The sequence below is a fragment of the Puma concolor genome, chromosome D1 (genome assembly GCF_028749965.1).
Source record: "Puma concolor isolate L17-30 chromosome D1, mPumCon1.1.hap2, whole genome shotgun sequence".
In the NCBI taxonomy this organism is placed as follows: Eukaryota; Metazoa; Chordata; class Mammalia; order Carnivora; family Felidae; genus Puma; species Puma concolor.
The window spans coordinates 39053713-39077773 of NC_141676.1; the positions used below are offsets into that span (position 1 = coordinate 39053713).

At 38.7% G+C, this 24061-nt stretch overlaps 2 protein-coding genes across 3 annotated transcripts in view; both read right to left on the bottom strand.

Annotated features, from left to right (window-relative positions):
• The window catches only part of NELL1 (neural EGFL like 1), an 877378-nt gene that overhangs the window by 293405 nt on the left and 559912 nt on the right, over positions 1-24061 (bottom strand). The gene's annotated exons all lie outside the window — the stretch shown is intronic.
• On the bottom strand, positions 11290-13289 carry IDH3G (isocitrate dehydrogenase (NAD(+)) 3 non-catalytic subunit gamma). The gene has a single exon (XM_025927964.2). The coding sequence runs from the start codon at positions 13230-13232 to the stop codon at positions 12063-12065; it is 1170 nt and encodes a 389-aa protein (XP_025783749.2). The 5' UTR covers positions 13233-13289; the 3' UTR covers positions 11290-12062.

A 24061-nucleotide genomic window follows, 5' to 3' on the forward strand; every position in this document is an offset into this window, starting at 1 on the left:
GTTTACCACATGGCTCCGTAACATAAAACTTTTGCCCTGCTATTTATCGTGTTCCTTTCATATCTTTCAGAAGCGTCCTTTTGATAAGCACATTGCTGTATTTTACTTGCTAGAATGGCAATTATGATTAATTTGGATGCATTTGTGCTTGTCACCCATCAGGCATCAAATGCTTCTCTAAGTACCCCTAGAATCTATGCGCTTCTCAAGTCTTTTACAGTGCAACAATCCTTTAAATAGCAGATTTTTACTGCTAAATTAAATTTAAAATTCAATTACCATAAATAAGGAATAACACATCTGCATCTGCACATTTTTCTCACTGAGCTCAGAGTATAACAACATCATTCCTTATTTTCTTGATGGCTCTTGTCATTTCCCCGGAAAGAATGACCATACATTTGAGCAGAAGGTTAAATGTTACTTCCACATACAATTAAGCCTCAAGGATTGTCTCTCAGAACCCACCACCATATGCCCTGGAATTTTGGTGTCCTAACAAGTCTTGGTGATCAAACTGGCTATAAACAAACAAAATCTGAACAGTGATGTGTGACACACAAGACCCTCTCCATCGTGCAACCTACCCAGAGTACAGTCTTCTTCTCTACTGGCTTCCTCACAAAAATGAAACTACTTAAAAGACCAAGACACCCAATGTCTTATTGCCCTTTCTCACACCATATTCTTCATCGTGCAATGCCTCTTCCTATCTTCCACAACAATATCCCTTGAGGAAAAAAGGATACCATATGTTTATTGGGGCTTCCTATGTGCCAGGAAGTTCTGGAGTCACTTGGGATAGATCTTTATGCAAAACAGACAAAGACCACTGCTCTCACTAGCATTTGTATCCCAAAACAGGGGAGACAGACAGTAAAGAATGACTAAGTACATGATATAGAATATTAGAAAGGGATAAATGTTCATTATAAAAAGAAAGAAAAAGAGAGCAGGGTATAGGAGATCAGGAGTATGAAAGATTCACTGTAAGCTGTAAAGAAAATGTAGGCTCTAAATTAGCATAGAAATCTGGGCTGCAAATGTCTGTGTTTGTAGAAAAGAGTTATCTTTTTTTCTTCAGGCAAGAGAAGTTGGTTTGTCCAGGATCACATAGCTAGTTAGTTCAGCCCAAAGGACTAGATCTCAACTCCCCTGAAGACTATTCCAATGCTTTTTCCACTGCTACTTTTGGATTACACAGTGATAAATGCAAATGGTACTGGGAATCAAAATGACCAGGGTTCAAGCCCTGACTATGGCCTTTGGGCAAGCTACTTAACTCTTTTGCCTGCAGCTTTTCTATCTAGATGAAGATAATTACAGTACCAACAATCACAAACATGTACAAAGGCAAAGGAAATGATACACGGAAGGCATTTAGATAGTGTCTAAAATATCATAAGCACATGTTCAATGGTATTATAGCTTTGTTTTTAAATCTCAATAGAATGCCAAACACCTATAAGAACTAACAGCAGGTCCTAGCTTAAACATTAACATTAAATGAGCATCTATTATACTCAAACTCAAAACTTTTTGTTGCTCAAACATCTGTTATACACACAATGAGTAGACTGGGACTTTTCATTCCAGTGGCTATTTGGTGTTTTTTTATAGAAAGTTGACTTCAGGAAGGTTTCAATGAAAAAAAAAATCAATATTGTTTAGTGACCTAAACCAGTCAGAGATCAAACAAAGCTGGAGGTCAAGGTAGCAAATGCAATTCTCCTTCTTCAAACACTGAATTGACCTGACATTAGTTCACTTTTGAGAAAAATTGATGTTTCACAATGCCCTCTAATTTTCTGGGAGAATAAATGCTTCAATTTCTTCCATTATATAGAAAATCATAGCAAGTCAGAGAAAAGGACACATTTCATAGGAAGAACATCTTTCTGAAATTTACCCAGGCCTCCAAGAAGAGCAATTTGAAATATATCTTAAAGTCTATTTTCTATCCCCAAACATTTATCTGTTTTTTCAAGCACCATCATCTGGAAGCATAATCTTTTCTTCTAGACCGAACACACCTAGAGGGAAGGACCTGTATCTTAGCTAATTCTTACTTTTCCACATTTCCCAGCAAAGTACTTCACTCAGAGCAGGGACCCAATAAACGCCTGGTCAACACATGAATCTGGACATATCTGATGTCCTTCCTAGCCTATCCTTAAGTTGCTGAGAACAGTCACAGAAATAGTTTTCGCACATTTCTGTATAAAGGCGGAAGCTAGTATAATAATGTCACAGATACTGGCAGATGCTAATGAACTTACCTTCCATGCATAATCTCTTTTCACTTCAGTTCTGGGCTTGGCTCTAAGACTTTCTCGAAGGTAATGGTATCAAATGCAATACATCAGAGCTTGATAAGCACTTGCACATTGGGGCTTGTCTCTCTGGAATGCTCCCTCTTGGAATCCATCCACCATGTGGTAAGAAACCCTGTCTAGCCTAATGATAGTTGAAATGTCACATAAGGGAGCACAGAGGCACTGCAGCCAATTAGCACCCATTGCCAGCCACGGGAATGGGGTTATCTTGAATGTTTCAGGCTCTGACTGCAGCCTCACGCAAGATCCCAGCCAACAGCACATGGAGCAGAAGCCCTCAGTGAGCCCAGGCAACCCTCAAATCATGAAAAATAATAAATCATTGTTTTAAGCCAGGACACTTCGGGTTGGTTCGATGTATAATAATAGAAAACGGAAACATAAGTAAACATATCACATGTTTAAGACCTGGACAAATATGGGTTGTAGGGTCCCTCTGCCACCTACCAGTTTTGAGACCTTTTGGCCTTACTGCAGAGCTCATTAGTACTTTAGTTTCATCTCTGTTGTAGAAAGACACCTTCCTCACAGAACTTTGAGAATAAAATAATGCTACAGCTAGCGTACCCCCAAAATAGTTACCTGTCATTGTGAGCATTAATAAGGTAAAATGGGGGGCGCCTGGGTGGCGCAGTCGGTTAAGCGTCTGACTTCAGCCAGGTCACGATCTCGTGGTCCATGAGTTCGAGCCCCACGTCGGGCTCTGGGCTGATGGCTCAGAGCCTGGAGCCTGTTTCCGATTCTGTGTCTCCCTCTCTCTCTGCCCCTCGCCCGTTCATGCTCTGTCTCTCTCTGTCCCAAAAATAAATAAACGTTGAAAAAAAAATTAAAAAAAAAAAATAAATAAGGTAAAATGGAATAATATAGACTTAACTTTTTCTGGCACTCTTGATACAAATCTCATTTGGTAGTCCAACCCAAGCTGTATATTACATCACTCACCTTCTCCTTGGCCTCTATCAGATTCACACTTCAAGTGTTACAAGAGTAAATGGAAAAACCTCTATTTCAGACTAGCCTCCTGACTGCCCTCCTGGTCTCCACTATTGTTCCCAACCCACAGTCCCCCATCCACTCAGTGACCTATCCAAAGTCCTAAACCACTTCCCATCCCTCCCCGGCTTTAAATCTACCTATGGTCTAGTACTGAAACCTGAATAAATCCCAAAACCCTTCACCTGGCCCAGAATCCTACAAGCACTTGTCACTGTATTTCTTTCTCATGGTGTGGCTTTCCCTTTCCCCTCTGTAATGTCGTCTCCAGCTATGCTAGTGATCTTAATTCTTCAAACACCCTAAGCTCACCGTGACTTGGGCCTCTGCCTTCACCATTCCATCTACTTGGACCAGATGTCCACATGTCTCCCTGTCACTATTTGGGTCCAACTCAGATGCAAAGTCAGAGAAACTTTTCCTATCAGCTAAAGCAACGCACCCCCTCAGCCCCTCCCCTACCAATTGCTGTCAGTCCCAATATCCACGTTTTGTTTTGGTTTCCTTTCTTCTTAGTCCTTAAAACTTGACGTAATATTCATTGTTTGTGTGTTTGCATACTCATTGTCAGTTTTCCCTCTCGGTAAACAAAAGTCACCTGAGAGCTGGGCTTCTGTCTTGCTCACTACTGGAGTCCCCCTCTGCCTACAGCAACGTTCAGAAATTACAGTCCACAGGCCTGTTTTTGTATGGCATGCAAGCAAAGAATGGCTTTTACATTTTTTTTATGGTTGGAAAAAGTCAAGAGAAAAACAGTATTACATGACATGTGAAAATAATGTCAAATTTAAATTACAGTCAGTGTCCATAAATAACATCTTAGAACACTGCCACATTTATTGTCTATGGTTCCCGTTGCTTTAAAATGGCAAAACTAAACAGCTGCCACAGAGACCAGGTGGCCTGAAAAGCTTGCAGTATTTACTTTTTGACCCTTTACCCACACAGACAGACAAAGAGCTGTCCGTGGCCTAAAGTATTGTATGATCAATCTACATGGATCCAAGGAATTTTTAACAGGAAAAAATATCCGACAGGGAAGATTTCCCAAGAACCAGGCAACATCTGACCAGGAATTCTTGTCCCCATGAAAAGCCAGTTGAGTACAAGTTTTTGATGAGGCCCTTGGAAGTCTTCCAGATTCTTTACTCTTCTCCAAATGAGCTGCATTGCTGTGAGGAGCAGAATGCAAGGTCTGCATTCTCATCAAGGGCTCTAACTGATCCACACATAGCGAAAAGCTAAATGAACAGGAATGGAGATGTTTGGAAAAATTAAACACAGATTTCTTAATAAAGCTGAAAATAGCTTAATAAAGCTGAAAATAGGCTCCTGGCATCCCAAGGCGTGTTTATTTCTGTTTAAATAGATGACTTCCCCATAGACTGTTATCAGCTCAGTGGGGATCCTAGGAGAGAAGTACTTTCCTCCTCCTGTGCATTTTAAGCTCTTCTCAGATGAAATTCAGCCAGAGACTATAAAAAGCATCTGTCAATCTGGATGAAAACAATAACCGTGGTCAAGTAATGCTGATACTCTTAGCTGCCCATTTCTGGAGTGCTCTAAACAGATACCAAATAGCCTCAGAGGACAAGATGGAGAGATTGACAATCCCTTTTTCAGAAAGGTGGCTCCTTGGGAGAAGATTATGAAAGTATCAGGTGGACGAGCGACAGGGTCACTCTCACCAGGAAAGCTGCCGTCACTGGCTTCAGTCAGAAAGAGGGTGACTGTTTCAGCCATGGGCAAGAGTGGGTGGCACGTGTCCTGATGCCACCAAAGACAAGTGGTAACTGGAACTATGACACACCCCAGGTAAAGAGGGTGGTCTGTGGGCAGCTTCACAGGGCACTCAGGGGAGCAGGTTGTGCCACTGGCAGCAGAACCAGGGATGACAGAAAAGGGTCATAGATGGGATTTCAAATGAACACCAAGGCCCTTTCCAAAGGGAATAGGAGATCAATATTGTATCAGAGCACGGGGTACACTCTGGAGCTCAGCACCAAGGAAGAGAAGAGGATGTGTTTCTAGAGATCTACTAGGAGATGGAGGAAAAAAGAAGTGTGCTGGGAAAAAAAAAAAAAAAAAAAACCAACTAAATGATGAAATAAGCTCACAGAAAGACTGACAGAAACACGGACAAGAAGAGAAAGGCTCTGAAGAGACAGCAACGATGCTGCAAAGTAGCTTAAGAAAAATAGTAAATCTTCCTAATCACAAGAATTAGAGCCTACTACGATTAGGGGTCTAATCAGGTTAATTAATCAACGTAAAGGGCTTATCCTTCCAAAAAAAATCACTTCACAGTTCAGATGTGCACCTTAAATGTTCAAAATCCCACCTTCTAGATAATCAGTGCAAGTTCTGGTAGATAAAACGAATTCAACAATAACTATATACTATAACTTATATACTGTAAGAAATGATGGGGGGAAAGTAAAAGCTTTAACCGCCAGGTAATAGGTGATGACTTATGATGGCATTTCTGGAAGCTGTCAGTCTCTCTTGGGCTTACTCATATGCCCTCCTCCCCCTCCGCCACCCCCTCACTCACCCCTAGAGGCACAACTTACTCTGGGGAGCTCTCTGTTGTCCCCTCTTGTGTGTTCTCACAGCACTCTTGCTTATGCTGCTATTGTAACACTCATCACATTCCGTTAAAATTGCCTGATGATTATGGATTCTCAGTCCTCAAGACAAAGGACATAGATTCTCAAAGCTTCATCCTCAGAGGCTTGCACAGTGCCGAGCTCAAAGCAAGAACTCAGTGGAAGAAAAACATCATGGAACAAGTGAATCAGAGAAAGAACAAATGAAGTTACTAAGTAAACGAATGAATCAAGTATCTTGCTACTAGCAAGAATAAAACTGGGATCAAAATAACCTAATTCCATTACAGCATGAATATCTTGAATAGGATCAACCTCAGAGAATTTTCTTACCCTGGAGAAAACAAGTTCTTTATAAATCAGGGTTTTCAACATCTTTTTCTGATGCTTGGTGTAAAGTTGATTTTTAGCACCATACCTTCTCAGGGAAATGACATCTTTTGTCAAGTTGAAAGATCAAAACTATAATGAGTATTTTAGGTATGCTCTAGCCACTGCCTTAAATAGTTAAATATAATTTCATTTGAAATTCCTTTGCATTTTGGGGCACTCTGGATTTCGACACAGGTCATGATTTCATGGGTTTCTGAGTTCAAGCCCCACATTGGACTCTGCACTGGCAGCTGAGAGCCTGCTTGGGATTCTCTCTCTCTCTCTCTCTCTCTCTCTCTCTCTCTGTCTCTCTCTCTGCCCCTCCCCTGCTCATGCTCTTTCAAAATAAATAAATAAAAACTGAAAAAAAAGAATAAAATCTTTTTTAAAAATTCCTTTGCATTTCTTTTCATAGTACTGTTTTCAAATCCAGAAATCTACTTCTTCGTTATTATAGATTTCTGCACAGTAACTTCAAAATCCCTTTTCTTTCCTTTTTCCACAGAATGTCCATTTAAGAGATCAGGTAAATACCTGAATAGGAAGCAATCTTAAATATAAGGAGAATGATTCCCTTTTTATCAATAATAACATCTAAAAAAGAAAGAAAAATATTCTCGGCAAAGTTGAACAGCTTTGAGAAGCATATTAAATAGACACCCATGTATAAAGTTTGATTGATGGATTTAGTTATCATGCATAGTTATATTAAATACATTACTTAATAGGCTACATTAAATAGATTAATTTAGAATGATTATCCTTTACCATGATATCAAATAATTTTGTTTAATCTCTTCCCATGCATCTTGACTTCAAGGTCTTCCCCAATACAGAGTCATTTTTCACCTTCTCTAAAATTTTCCAAACCTATCATCATCGTACCTGTCTGTTTGAGATAAAGCACTTTTTGAATCTGTGTTTCATGCCTTCGTTGGAAATTTCCAGTGAAGTCACAAGAATCGAATTGCATAATGTTAAGACTTCTTGTTTTCTCATTTATCTAACAGGTAAATATTTGTGACCTCTACATGGTGACCAAAATTGAACTGCGTTATTAAGTGATTTTTAAAAGGCATATATGTAATAACATTCAATACTTGCATTTGTGAGAACAAACTTCCAGGAATAATGACTAATTCTTTGTTAAGTGATTTTTTTGCCCCCATTTAACCTTTATGCTACAAATAAATTCTATAAAAATCCTAAACTGGCATAGTTCACATCATTTTTCCCCCGTCCTCCAAATAGCTTCTTATTGTTCAAAACAAAAGCCCGGTTCTCTAGTCATAAGAGAACACTTATAAGGACTTGAATTTAAGGCAATTCTTTTTTGTTGAGGGATAGAAAAAAAGGAAAATGCCTTGTACTTGGACATATATGATATTCTCTCTTTTGTGGCAATATTCATTCATTTATATCTATTTTGCATGAAGGAGATTTGGTACTAAGTGTAGCAAATCAGATGTGTAAGCTGATTAGTGCCCAGGCTAGTCTTCCTCTGAGATACTGTTTTTACACTCAGGCTATACTGGTCTTAAGCATTTGCAACATTGGTAACAAGACATTCCAATTTTTTTAATGTTTGTTTATTTTTTTTGGGGGGGGGGGAGAGGGAGAGAGAGAGAGCACAACCAGGGGAGGGGCAGAGAGAGAGGGAGACACCTAAAATAGGCTCCAGGCTCTGAGCTGTCAGCATAGAGCCCGACGTGGGGCTTGAACCCATGAACCACAAGTGAACTGAAGTGGGATGCCCAACTGACTGAGCCACCCAAGTGCCCCTAGGTATTCCAATTTTTCTTAATTGCTTTTGTAAAGAGCAATTTTTTTCCCACTTAAAATATATCTACTTTCTTTGTTCCGTGTTTCTTGGGGCAATCACAAATGCAATGTATGTAGCTTCCCATATCAGTGTAAGCAAATTCACTTTGATGGAAAGAACACTTTACCACATTGGGTACCCATGTTATTCAAATTGCCAGGGAAACTCCAAGGACCAAGTGCCTTCCTCCAAACAATTTCTAGCTCTGTAATCAGCTTCCTGCAGATATTTTGCATATTCCCAACTGAGCCTATGGTAATAGTATCTTTTTTTTTTTTTTTTTGCAACCTCTGTAATGATCCAGAACTGGATACATTTCTTCAAAATTCTCCTATTTGTAAAATAAACCATCCTTTTTGTTTCCACTTCATATAATTACCTGGTAGAAGAACACAAATTCATGGTGAAAAACTCAAGTTTTCCTGGTTCTCAGTTCTGAGGGGAATCTTTTCTGTTGGCCTTTTAAGCAGATTCATTGTTTTCAGAGCTGTCCCCTAACAAGATTTCACATACCAGACCTTGAGGAAAGCTGAAGTAAGAACATTAAAGCATCCTTCTATAAAAGTAAGCCTATGGAGATGGTGGTAGGGACAGGTAATTATGAAGTGATACAGTTTAGTATCTTTATATTGATATTTATGGACATCAGGATTTGAGATTATTCTTTTTAATAGCCCTCAAGAAAGTATACTGATGAGAGAAGTATCATCTGATCACTCGACAGACTCATGACAATTACTTGCTTTCAGCCACTGAATTTTGAACTGGTTTCTTACACAGCTGTTGCCAAACCAAACAACCTTATTTAATTTTTATAACAATCTTATGAAGCAAAGTAATTACTTTTATTTTACAGATTAGCAAACTGGAGATCAGAGAGGCTAAGGAATTTATCCAATGTCACAGAGCTCCTATGTGGAAGAGCTGAGATGAATGTCAGCTATGCAACCTGAATGATTTGCAAGGCCATTAAAATAGAGCCATAACGGAGAGGAGTTAATTTAGAGAAAAATAAGACAATCTGTAGCTGCTGTTCTTTATAGCATCAGGACTTTAAGTGAAGCAGAGTAAATTGATAAAGCCTAAGATAAAAGTATCCATTAACGTAGTACAGAAAGCTTCTCAGGAAACAAAGGCAGCCTGCCAACCACCTATTTTACTGCCTTGAGGGCAGTAAAGTTCTTTAGAGAGGAGCAGTCTTATAAAGAAAGGTTCATAGACTGAAGCCAGACAGGAGTATTTTGCAATACAGTAATTCTTCCAGTCCTCCAGTCCTATCTGTGAATTCAGGCCAGTCTTTTCTTTCCACCTTTTTATCTGCCTTCCATAAATACTGAGAGTGAGCAGCAAGTAAGAGTTTATCCCTGTATCAGGTCTGATGTTGTAGGGATGAATGACTCCTTCATTCCTGTAGCCAAAGAATGGACTGTATAGTAAGGCTGATGGGAAGGAAAGCGCGTAATGATAACCAGAGATATGCATACTAGGTAGGATATACAGAGCTCTCTAGGAGAACTGGGAGAGCTACTCCCCTCCATCTCAGCAGGGAATGGAAAGAGAGTTAGTCAAGGAAGCTTCCCAAAGGTGGTAATGATCAAGTTTAGTCCTCTAAAATGAAAAGGCCGTCATCTCCTGAAGGGGAAAGGAACCAAGGCCATGTGCAAAGGTATGACCTCGAAAGGATACATGGCTCTTTAAAAATGACCTCTGTCTGCACACTTTTTGGGGTGCCACACTGTGTTGTTACTGGAGTGAAGAGAAGGGATGGAAATGGTGAACCTAGAGAAGGAAGCAGGTCTCACACCATGGGAGGTCTTTCATGTACACTCAGTTGACTTTCTCTTAAGGCCAAAGGGAAGCCACTCAATGAGAGGTTTTAAGTAGGAAAGTGACATGATACAATTTTCCTTTCAGAAAGATCTTACCGAAGGCATTGCAGAAAATAGATTTAAGGGGGCTCAATTATAGGCAGGACACAAAATCATTCGTTTTTTGGTGATTCAATAAATACATATTGTTTATTTTGTCTGTATCAGTCATTATGTTAGGGGCTACACAGGACAAGGAAATAGAATACATAGCATTTGTCCTAGAAATGCTCATAGCTAAGTGGGAAAAATCTAACACTGATAAATGGAAAGTTCCACGACGGTATAATAGGTGCCATCAAGGTAGTCTGACCTAACAACTGTGGGAAGACTCTGGAGACAACCACCTTTAACAGAAAGGCAAACTGTAGCTCAAATGTACTTATCAGCATAAACTCCCACTGTCAAATACAAGCCAATAGCCAGGTTACTGTCTGCATTTGGGCTGGTTGTGCCATGAACAAATTCCCCTAGTCATGAGAGGAAAAGATAAAGCGGGTACTGTGGGTTAAGGTAGGATGGGGTTATGTGGCATTGCAGGGGGGAGGACTTCATGCCAAAAATTACCCCTTGCTGTATCATCAAACCATGCCTCTGGTGCAGATCTAGATCTGTCCAGAGCAAGGCATCACACTGTAGGCCAGTGGCAGCCCTGGCTAGCAACATGTGTAAAAGTCCGCTAAAAGAATACCATGATTATAACTAACTTATCTCTACTAGCTTTATTCTTAAAGACAGAGTCACAGATAGGTAGACAGTCACTTCCTCCTCAAATGAAGTCCCTGCAAACTAGCATTTGGTTTTCCAAACCCGGACCCTGACTTTATACATTATGAAGCTAATATAAGGTAATATGTTAAGGCAGAGACTTTTGGGAACCATAAGGAATTTTTCAAGTCTAAGTCCACTGTCTTTAACTTGTGGTTCATGAACCAACCACAGTGAAATCCAAAGGTTAAAGCTGAGACACAAAAGTTTCCAAAATACTTTAACTATGCACTCTTTTCTCAATTTTATTTTTGTCTGCAGGCCATTCTTGCAGATGAAGCCACTGAAAGTTCTCATAACCATTATTTTCATTTCCAACTTAAATAATAACTATTTCTGAGCTCTGATAACATGATCATTTTTCTTTGTGTATTTCCCAACTAGGGCCTTAACAATTCTGTAAATAAACTGACAGCAAACATTTAAATTAGCCCAGTGCTTTTCGTTTTCTTTTGCACACTCTTTCCTCAAAAAAAAAAAAAAAAAGAGATTAAAAGAAAGTAAACGATCACAGACTATGAAGCAGTGAACATGGAGTTACAGTGCATGGTTACATTTGTACAGTGAAGAATTATGGGCCATGTGCCTCTTCACTGGGGAGTTGACCTCTAGACTCTTGAGTCCAACTAGAAGGAATCCAAGAATGCGCTTTCCAGGAGAGCTCAAGTACTCAGGGATGTCCATGTGTGAAAAACTACACAGCGAAAATTCCTTAGGAACATAAACATGACCATGGAAAAGATGAGAGATCTAGGAGGGAGTGGAAGCATTCTGTACTAGCTCAGCTTTACGGTCCTTATTTATTATTAAGGTTACAATGTATATTTTGTAGGCAAATTTTATTGCACTAATTAACTCATTAACAACCTCTAGAGAGAAGCCAGACTTCTCTGCAGGCTGGTTTGCTGAATTTTAATGACCCAGATAAAGAGAAAAATGAGCGTTCTAGGTTCAGTGAAAGCCCTGGGACTCTACAAACAGCTCTGATTTACTTAGTGTATCGTATCATAGAGAAGTGTGAATTGTGAATTAAAACAGAGAAGAATTCCTCAATACGTATACAACACAATAGGTTTGGCTAATTTAAATAAGCAATGCTTATGGCATTTATGGCATTTTAATTTAACAGAAAAAATCAGCTTTGATTTGCTTCCCCTGCCTCTTCTGAGTTGGAGCAGGAGCCAGTTTATTCCAGAGTCCACACTAGCCAAGCAGGCTAGGGTTTCTAAGTGAGAAGAATAAGGTGAAGAGTGAGAAGGACTTGGATGTAGCTCAGCCTGCAAGGCATAACCATTTAATTGACAGTACTGATGTGATTTGTGATATTCTGAATGATATCTGATGTGGTACCCTGACCTCCGATGTCTGGAGTATGGACATCTTTGTTCTCCATGGACGCCAAGACTGCATTGCGAATGGAGGTGGCATAGGAGTGGAGCTTGAGGTAATCCAGCAAAATGCAGCTTGCCAGAAGCATGGCAGTAGGGTTGGCCATATTCTTATTGGCTAAATTCTTGCCTGATTGCCTTGAGGCTGTTTCAAACACTGCGTACATATGGCCATAGTTTGCACCAGGCACGAGGCCTGCTCCCCCAACCAACCCTGTACAGATGTTGTTGACTATGTTGCCATAAAGATTGGGCATTACCATTACATCAAATTGCTGGGGCTGAGATACCAACTGCATGGTGGTGTTATCCACAATCATGCCTTCGAAAGTGAGCTGAGGATAGCGGGAGGCCACCTCTCTGCAACACTGTAGGAAGAGACCATCTCCCAGTTGCATGATGTTGGCCTTGTGCACAACCGTCACTCTCTTGCGTCCCATCTCCTGGGCCAATTGGAAGGCATATTCAGCAATGCGCAAAGACCTGGCCTTGGTAATGATCTTCAGGCTCTCGATCACTCCTTTCACACTCTCATGCTCCAGGTTGCTGTATTCACCCTCTGTGTTTTCCCGAACAACTAAGATGTCAACATCCTTGTGCCTTGTCTCCACTCCTGGCAGACTCTTAAAATGGATAACGTTGGCATAGAGATCCAGCGTGGTGCGAAACATATTGTTGCGGGATTTGTGAGATGGTGGCAGGTTGTGGTCAGTTTCGATGTTGCCCTTCAAGGCCACGCAGTTTCGACGGACTGCCATGATGGCATTGTGAACGTCCTCTTCACCAGAAGTGGAGTTAACTATCACCTCCTCGAAGTCCACAGGCACACATGCATGTCTGAACACAGTCTTAACATGCAGCATAAGTTCAGGCCCGATGCCATCCCCAGGAATCATAGTCACAGTGTGTCGCCCACCATACTTGGCTGATGGAGGAATACCGTGTTTAAAAGAGAAGCTCCTCGGTGAGGTCTCACGGCCAAATAAAATCTCCCAAGAATGGCAGAGAGGAGAAGGTTGCAACATGGCTTTCACAAAGCAACTGGCAGCTGTCAGCATCTTCAGCACCATGATCATTAAGGAGAGGTTAACTTATGTAAAAATACACAATCTTCCTCTTGTTTTAAATTGGCTTCTTCTAGGGGCGCCTGGGTGGCGCAGTCGGTTAAGCGTCCGACTTCAGCCAGGTCACGATCTCGCGGTCCGTGAGTTCGAGCCCCGCGTCAGGCTCTGGGCTGATGGCTCAGAGCCTGGAGCCTGTTTCCGATTCTGTGTCTCCCTCTCTCTCTGCCCCTCCCTCGTTCATGCTCTGTCTCTCTCTGTCTCAAAAATAAATAAACATTAAATTGGCTTCTTCTAGCGGAATTCTAGGTCCATAATTCTTGTGTAGGTCACAACTGTCTCTTCTGCTTGGTATTCTATTCTGACAGACATTCTACTGCAGTGAGAGAGATGTGAAGTATCATATAGAAAGTATATTTATTCAACGTACTAACCTCTGCATGATATACTTTAAAAAAAAATGGGCTATATCAGGCCTTCTGTAATACTATACAGAAGTTTTGGGTTCACAGCAAAACTGAATGGCAGGTTCAGAGATTTCACAGAGAGCACCTACATCCCATTAAATTCCCTCCCACTATCAAAATACTGCACCAGAGTGGCACATTTGTTACAACCGATGAACCTACATTGACACAACATTTTTACCCAAAGTCCATAGTTTAAATTAAAGTTCACTACTAGTGTAATAATTTCTGAGTTTGGACAAATGTATAAGGAGGTGTGTGTATCTACCACTATTGCACCATACTGTAGAGTTTCAAAGCCCTAAAAATTCTGCTCTGCTTTGCTTACTTATCACTGCCTCCCCCTAGCCCCTGGTAACCACTGATCTTTTAAGTGTCTCCATAGTTTTGCATTACCCCAGGATGTCATATAATTGAAATCACATTGTATGTAACATTTTCAGATTGGCTCCATGGATTTAGTAATATGTATTTAAGGTTACCTCGTCTTTTCATGGACTGATATTTCATTTCTTTTTAGCACAGAATAATATTCCATTTTCTGGATGTACCAGTTTGTATATCCACCTACTGAAGGACATCTTGGTTGTTTCCAAATTTTGATAATTATGAATAAAGCTGCTATAATTTTGGTAATTATAAATATGTGCAGGTTTTGTGTGGACATAAGTTTTCAACTTACTTGAGTAAATATAAATAACAAGGACTTCTGTATCCTATTGTAAAAGTATGATTAGTTTTGCTAGAAACTGATCAACTGTCCTCCAAAGTGGTTGTACTATTTTGCATTTCCACCAGCAATTAATGAAAATTCCCATCGTTCTACATCCTTGTCAGAATTTTTCGTCAGTGTTCCAGATTTTAATCATTCTAATAGGCACCTAGGGATAGTTCATTGTATTAATTTGCATTTCCCTAATGAGATAAAACGTAAAGTATCTTTTCATATGCTTATTTACCATATTCTCTGATGTGTTATCTTTCAAGGTTTTGGCCCATTTTTTTTAATTGCATTTTTGTTTTCTTATTGTAGAGTTTTAAGAGTTCTTTACATATTTGGAATGCCGGTCTTTCATCAGATGTACCTTTTGCAAAAAACTTCCCCCAGTCTGTGGCTTCTCATTCTTTTGACATTATCTTTTTTTAGAGAAGTTTTTTAATTTTAATGTAGTATATGTTTTTAAATATTTCTTTCATGGATCCTGAATTTGGTGTTGTATATAAAAAGTCATCACCATACTCAAGGTCGTCTAGATTTTCTCCTACATTATCTTTTAGGAGTTTTATAGTTTTGCATATTACACATAAAGCTATGATTCTATTTGGAGTTCATTTTAGTGATGAATTTAAGGTCTGTGTCTAGATTAATTTTTCTGCATGTATATGTCCCCTTGTTCCTGGCACTATTTGTTTAAAAAACTATCTTTGCTCTAGTATGTTGGTTTTGTTCCTTTGCCAAAAATCAGTTGACTATTTCTGGGCTCTCTATTCTCTTCCATTGATTTATTCATCTGTTTTTCTGCCAATAACAGTATCTTAACTAGTGTAGCTTTATAGTAAGTCCTGAAGTTGAGGACTATAAGTTTTCCAGCTTTGCTCTTCTTCAATACTGTGTTAGCTCTTTGTGGTTTTTTGTTTTGTTTTGTTTTGCCTCTCCATATACGCTTTGGAATTGCTTTGTTGATATCCACAAAATAACTTACTGGATTCTGATTAAATTTGTATTGCATCTACAGATCAAGTTGTGAAGAACTGATAACTTGACAATATTAAGACATCCTATCCGTGAATAGAAAACATCTCTATTTAGTTCTTCTTTGATTTTATTCATCAGAGTTTTGTAGTTTTCCTCATATAGATCTGGTACATATTTTTGATTTATACCTAAGTATTTAATTTTGGGGAATGCTAACATAAGTGATATTGTACTTTAAATTTCACTTCTTTATTACTTGCATATAGGAAAGCAACCAACTTCTGTGTATTAAACTCCTATCTTGAAATATTGCTATAATCACTTATGGGTTCTAGTTTTGTTGATTATTTCACATTGTCTACATAGATGATCTTGTCTGCAAACAAAAACAATTTCTTCCTTTTTAATTTGTATACCTTTAATTTCCTTTTTTTGCCTTAGTGCATTAGCTAGAAATTCCAATATAATATTGAAAAGGAGTGGTAAGAGGAGACCTCCTTAGCTTGTACCTGATCTTTGTGGGAAAGCTTTGTGTTTCTCAAGTATGATGGTAGCTGTAGGTTGGATGTGGCTCTTCTTTATCAAGTTAATGAAATTCCCCTCTAGTTCTAATTTACTAAGAGCTTTTATCATGAATGTGTGTTGGGTTTTGTCAAATGCTTTCCTGTATCAATGATATGATCATGTGATTTTTCCTTTTTTATCCTGTTAAAGTGATGGATTACATTAACAGATTTTTGATTATTGAGCCAGCACTGCATACCTGGAATAGATTTCAATTATGGTATATAATTCTTTTTCTACATTGATGGATTCAGTTTGCTAATATTTCGTTAAAGATTTTTGCATCTTTGCTCATGAGAGAGATTGGTCTTTCATTTTCTATTCTTGTAATGTCTTTGTCTGGTTTTGTTAGTAGGGTAATGTTGATCTTACAGAATGAGTAGGGAGTATTTTCTCTGCTTCCATCCTCTGGAATAAACTGTATAGAACTGCTTTTCTATCTTTTTTTTACAGTTCATTTATTTATTTAGAAAGAGAGAGTACATTATTGGGTTAGGGGCAGAGAGAAGGAAAGAGAGAATCTTCACTGTCAATGCAGAGCCTGACGTGGGGCTCTACCTCACAAACCCACAAGATCATGAACTGAGTTGAAATAAGGAGTCAGATGCTTAATTGACTGAGCCACCCAGGCACCTCGGTATAATTTCTTTGCAGAGTTGACCAGTGAATCCATCTGGGTCTGGTGATTTCTGTTTTAGAAGGTTATTAATTACTGATACAGGCTGACATATATATACATATATATATATATATATATATATATATATATATATATATGTAATGTATATATATGACATATATCTATATGTATATGTAATATATAAAATATATAGGTTGATATGGGTTTATTCAGATTGTTTCTTCTTATATGAGTTGTGACAAATTACATATTTTGAAGAATTGTTTGATTTCATCCAGGTTATCAAATTCATGGGCATAAAGTTGGACATAATATTCCTTTATTATCCTCTTTAATGTCCATCGTATCTATAGTAATGTCCCTTCTTTCATTTCTGATATTAGTAATTTGTGTCCTTTCTCTTTTTTCTTAGTTAGCTTCTCTAAAGGCTTACCAATTTTATTGATCTTTACAAAGAGGCAGCTTTTGGTTTTATTGATTTCCTTTACTGATTTTCTATTTTCAAATTCATTGATTGCTCCTTCCATTCTTAATATTTTTTCTGCTTACTTACATTTGGTCTTCTTTTTACAGTTTCCCAAGGTTGAGCCTTACATTACAGATTATAGATCTTTCTTCATTTCCATCAAATGCATTCATTACTATACATTTCGCTCTAAGAACTTCTGTTACCACATACCGCAAGATTTTGATAAGCTGTGTTTTCTTTTTTTTTTTATAAGCTGTGTTTTCATTTCCATTTTGTTCAAATATTTTTATATTTAAATTTCTTGAGATTTCTTCTTTGACCCACATGTTATTTAGAAATGTGTTGTTTAATCTCCATATGTATTTTGGGATTTTCCTGCTATCTTTCTGTTACTGATTTCTAGTTTAATTCCATTGTGGTCTCAGAGCAGACATTATTTGTTTCAATTATTTTCAATTTGTTAAGGTGTGTTTTATGGCCCAGAATGTGGTCTGCCTTACTGTCTCATGTGAGTTTGAGAAAAATGTGTATTCTGCTGTTATTGGGTAAAATAGTCTCCTGATGTCAATTATATCCCATTCATGATGATGTTATTTAGTTCAACTTTGTCCTTACTCATTTTCTGCCTGTCAGAGTCTGTTCCTTTTTATTGTTAACCCTTTAAGAAACTGCCAAACACTGTTCTAAAATGATTGTACTATTTTACATCTCCACCAGCAATGAAAGAGAATTATAGCTTCTTGACATCCTCACCAACACTTGATATGTATTCCTAATTTTAGCCATTCTAATGTATTGTGGTAGTATCTCACTGTTTTTGATTTGCATCAAATCACTGTGATGGTCAGTGTCTTTAAATGCATGCTCTTATCTCAGAGCTACAAGCATTAATATCTAGGTATTGCTAGAAATCAACCATTCAACCCTGCAAAGCAAGCAACTTCTGTGCTTCCCAAAGTCATCCCAGCTATTCCATTAAATTAGAAATTAGGCATATCTTTAATTATAAACCAGCCATAATCCCATTCTTATTTAACTTTCAGGCATCAATGCCCCCCTCCATGCAAGTTTTTGGGGAGGTAGGGGTCTTATTTATGAAGACTTCCAAAAGGCTGTTAAAATCCAAGAAGATGAAGATACAGACTTAATAATGGCTACCACTAAAGAACACTCACCACGTCTAAGGTGCTGTGCTGGATATTTTACATGCATTATCAGAATTCACCAAGTAAGCATTACAGTCCCCATTTTACAGATGAAGAAACTGGCTAGCGCAGATCTTACAAATTCATACAATTATGAATTAATAAAGAATGCTAACAGGTAAGGCGAGCTTGTCCAGGAGCCATAGAGGCCTAGGCCAGTGCTTCTCAAACTTGACCACCCTAGGCTCTCATTGAAATGCAGATTCTAATTCAACAGTTCTGTTGAGGGAAGATTGCAGATTCTGCATTTCTAAAGGGCTCCCTAGTGATACAGATTCTACTGGCCTCCTTACCACATATTGAGTACCAAGGGCCTATCTTTACCCTCTCACAAGGTCCAGTCAGATAGGACCAGCATTTGGTGTGCTTGAAGGCAGCCTACTGGGAGTCAATAAACTGCTTCCTAAACATGATATAAAACAGGTGTTGAGTAGGAACCAGCTGAGTACCTGCTTATCACTTAATATGTCACATAAGAAAGATAACAGCTGTCCACCACCAGGGCCAAAGATTAGAGCAGAGGACAATCCCAGGGGAGAATACTGGAAGATAAATGACTCAAGCTCACCTACACAATTGTGTTTCTACCAATGGGCCAACTCTTACATAAGGATACAGAGCAATCCTCTTCCTCACATGGGGAAAAAGATGCACCTTTCAAAGATGTGAATAAAGCAGGAAGCCTGAGAATGGGATTATAAAATGGACAATGGTTGAGATTTTAATAGCCGGGCTGATCTACAAACATACATGGACAACTGAAAAAGTTCTTAACCTCAGTGGAACAAAAATTATATGTTGTACGGGTAAAAGAATAACCAGAGTGCTATGATTTCACATATTCAAGGGATAAGAGTTCAACCAAATCTATTGTAAGAGTAATGTGAAGACAATATAAGGGTTTAAGTCAGGGACAGAGATAATACGATTTGCATTTAAAAATATATCCTTTGGAGGGTAAACAGCAAGGTGGCTAGCATGGCAGCAGGGAGACCAATTAAGAGGCTATCACTACTGTTCTCTAAAAATGATCCCCAGACCAGCAGCATCAGGGTTACCACAAACTGGTTAGAAATGTATTTTCTTAGGACTATCCTTAGACTTACTGAATCAGGAAGTCTGGAGTTGGAACCCAACAATCTGTGTTTTAATGATTCTGATATACACTGAAGTTTGAGAACCACTGGGCTATGAAACGGTCCCAATAGGAAACCATGAGCAGTTGTACTACAGTAAAGGCAGTGAGGAAGGAGAGAAATCATTTCAAAGATATTTTGGAAATAAAAACAGGACTAGACTAGTGGCCTGAGAGACACTGAATATTATTCTTAATGTCTTTAGTGGACAGGGTAAATGAGATCATTGATGAAAATGTATGACACTGGGGGAAAAAAAAGAGTTGGGCCTGGGAACAGGACAGAAAATGAGCTCAGTTTCAGGTATGACATGTTCAGGGAGCCTGTAGGACATCCGCATAAAGATGCCCAGTGGGTAGCTTAATAAATGAGTCTACAGCTCCAGAGAAAAGATCGTGGATCATGACAGAAATTCGGGAGTCATCAACATAGGGAGAGAGTTAGTCACAGAGGAGTATATGACACAGCCTCGAGCAGAGGGTTTCAACTTTTCTTCTGCTATGACAGATGATGAATGGCAACCATAGGAGGCACACTCCTAGGAGCACACTCAGATTGAAATGAAAACCAAACATACACACTATGAACAAAAGCAACTGACCACATAAAGCAGAGTGTTCCTAAGCTGTTTTTATAGGACATACCTTCATAAGCATTTTAATAGTGAATGACTAGTAAAACTATCTGTTAATACTCTCAAATCATCATTTTTTGAGGGAAAAAGATATATGACTAACATAAAAACTATGTAAAACTATATTTTACAAATCAAATTCAGAGCTCTACTAGTAATATGAGAAAGCACACATTAATAAAAAATAACTCATTTTATGATTAAAAAGTGTAGCACATAATATTTACATTTATTCATGATGTTAATATAAATAATCTCGCACATGTTATTTGGCTGATCATATTGCCTTTGATTTGGAATTGTAACTAGAATGCATTCTCATTTCTAGGCTATGCAGAGATAAATGCATATGCATGCTTTCTTCACCTGTTATTAAAAATGTATCCATGGGTAAAATCAAGGAAACAAACACAACTATAAATCCACAGTTGACTAATAATATCACAAAATTGCTGTAACTATCAATGACACACCAATAATCATAGTCCATAGATACTTTCAGCAAATATAAAATAGGCAATGAATTATAAGCAAGTCACTTCCAGCTAGCTGTAATCCCACCTTTCCTCACACAATCAAGCACATACTACTGACACGCAAATGAGTTTCACATCCTTATAATGGTAATTCGGAGGTGAGTCTATTTCAAAAAGTAAATCACTTGCAAGTGCTTGTAACTTAATGCTTTATGAATAAGTGAGTGGTTTTGACATTATGTCATGATTGATTCTGACACTGTAATGTGTCATACCACTGAGGTCAGGAAGTACTAGGCTAGAAAGAGGATTGTAGTGAGAGCATAGAAAAATGATGGGGACAAAACTGAAGACCATCAATTTTGAACTGTTAGAGGACTAGAGGAGAAGTGATCTGGGAGGGAGGAGGAGAATAGAGCTAAAAGGATGTCACAGAAGCCAAGAGAAGCGAAACATTCAAGGAATGAGTGGCCAACAGTATCAGTATTGTGTTGACAGAAGTGTAAAATCAGAAATGGCAGTGACAGAGTCACGGACAACCACCATTAGGCTGCACTGATTAGTGATTGAGAGCGTAAGTCCCAGAGCCCAACTGCCTGCCACACATGACCTTTGCAGCTTTTGCAATATTCATGACCTCTTTTGGAGCTTATATTCTAATGAGAGCAGACAGCAGAAAATACATGACAGATAGATACACAAGTAATCAACACATAATTGGATCTTTCAGCATCAGAAAGAAAAAAAAAAGCTATGGAACAAATATAAAACCTGCTGCCTTCTAGGAGCTTACCTTCCAGGCAGAGTTAAAGGAAACGTGTCTAGGTAGAATGTGAACTGGAAGTTGATGCTAAATGGGTCCTGAGTGACACAACTGGGACATGCAAGTTCAGAGAATGGACTCACCATGTCCCCGAGAGAGGGTGGTTAAGCAAAGGGCTCTGACCAAATCTTAAAGGAAGGCTAGCAGTGGATAAGTACAGAGGAAAGGAGAAAATTTGTGAGATGGGGGCAAAATTGAAAGGCCTGTAGGATACACTGAGCCTCCCCACTTGGCTGAAATGAAAGGGTTAGCTAGAAAAACGGTGGCAGACAAGTGGGTAAATTAAATTGGGGTCAGAGGGTAGAGAACCCTGAATGGAAAACTAAGGAAACTTATGATACCCTGAAGGCAGAAAGATTTAAGGTTTTTGAAATAAAAATACAAGGTACTGAAAGACACCACTTTAAAAAGGAAAACATGCACTTAAAAAAGAGACTGTAAATTTTCAACACCCAAGAGCACTTAATACCAAAGCTGTGCCTCACTGAAAGCAGAAATTTTAACATACGCTAAGAAAACTCTCGAAATCTACTTCATGTCGTCCTACAAAATCAACTGATAATGAACACTGTTTTATCAATAATTTTTCTGAAAAGATCAACGCACAGAGACTTAATTTTTTCCATTCTCTCTACTGCACAATTGATGCAATTTCCCTCCGGTCATTCCATCGCTAATAACCACAGAAGAGCTAACAGATGCAGCCAAACTTAATGTAATCCCAAAATGTGCTCCTCGTTTTCCAAGAGATTCCACATGATACAATAACCAAATCCACTGCAGAAGCCATTTGAAGAAGAGCTACACTTATTTTTACACTAAGAGCTTTTTGGATATAGTTTTTATTAGTAAAGGTGAAAATCCAACCCTAGCAAAAAGGGTATTGAGGTGGGGATGGGGAGCTCACATTATTCATGAGTTTTTGTTTTCTGGTTGTTTTTTTTGCTTTTGTTGTATATAAAACAGTGAAATTTATGAATGTGAGGCTTAAGCAACAATCTGAGCCTTCCTTGAAAAGAAGACAGGTAAATACTCCAGATTACAGGTAAACTGAAAACAATTTATCTTTTATCTTCCCTTCTCACTAAGCGTTACAGCCACATGAACAACTCTATTAAATAATTTTCTGTTACCTAGGGCCTTGACTCTGCCACTCTAGATTCTTTGTCCCTACCTAGGAGGATTGCAGTCTTCCAAGAACTATTCACAAGTGCGATTATCATACTTTTCTTCAACTGCTCTGCACTTCAGAGGCTTTCCTTTCAACCAGGATCTGGCACCAAAAAAAAAAAAAAAAAAAAAAAATCTCTTTGAGTTAATAGTGATTGGAGCCATAAATCAATGAAGTCCTCCTCTCTGTTCAATCCAATTTTTTAGTTCAAAACAGACACCGATTCCATAATTCTTGACACCAGCTCAGGCAACCATACACTGTGGGTTTTCTCAAAAAGTCCCACTTTCAATTTGCCCTAAATCATAGTTCCTGTAAAGCATACTCTACACTTGTTAAGCCAACATGGCTCAATTTTTTTAATATGGTTATCATAGTAACTGCAGAATCTGGAAATTAGAGGAAACTTTCTGAAGCCAGCTAGTTTAGCCAACTGATTTATACCTGGTCAAGGTTACAAAGCAGGTGCAATTATGCAAATGTTCTCAAATGGATTCCCTTCATCCCCTGCCTGCAAATGCCCTCCCTTAACTCAAGATGGAAAATGGCCTCCACTGGGCACCATATCCAGGGCTGTGTGTGAAAAATGCAACAATGAAGTAGCTATTATTCTCATCACATTATAAATAAGGAAAGTGATATGCCAGGAGGATTAATAACTCCTGCTAAGTGAGGGGGAGATTCAAACTCACATTTCTTCCACCTAAGCTTGTCCTCCTTCCCCTATATAATGCTGCCTTTCTTCTTCTGTGTTTTTTCTTAAATATTCAGTTATTTTGGGGAAAGCACATATTGGGGAGGGGCAGAGAGAGGAGGACAGAGGATCTGAAGTGGGCTCTGTGCTGACAGGAGAGCAGTAAGCCAGATGTGGGGCTCGAACCCATGAACCATGAGATCATGACCTGAAGCAAAGAAGGGTTGCTCAACCAAATGAGCCACCCAGATGCCCCTTCTTCTATGATTTTTTATGTCTCCATGGGCTCCCATCCTCCTCCCTTTCTCCTTCCCATCCCTTCCCACTGACAATGAAGTGTCTACCAAAAGAACAGCCCAGATCACTCTACACTGAATTCCACTGTCAACCATCACATCCTCATTTGCACAGAACTTTCAACTTGTGTTTTTTTTTAATTCAACTCTTAAGTATGAGCGAAGAGCCAGATTCAAACATGTGGGGGAAGCTTCTATTATAAAAGCCACCAAAGTAAATCAGTAGAAACAAGGACTCCATTAAGAGAAGAATATTTCAAATGAACTATCATTAATGTCTTCAGAGAACAATGGTACTGCATTCATGAAAGAAAAACAATATGCTATGAAAAAACACGGAGAAAAAGTGGTCTTGAAGTATAAAAAGGACAGCAGAAATGAAAAGTTTCTGAAGAAATGAAAAGGGTTGGAAGATAAAATATAAGAAATCCCTGGATATTAGACAAAAGTGATAAAATACATGAAAATAAGAAAGAAAAGAATATTGGACAACTAGGGAGTATGGGATCAGAACAACAGAAGAGCCAGAAAGAAGAGACAAAAGACATATGGGTGAGGAGATGGGACAAGTCA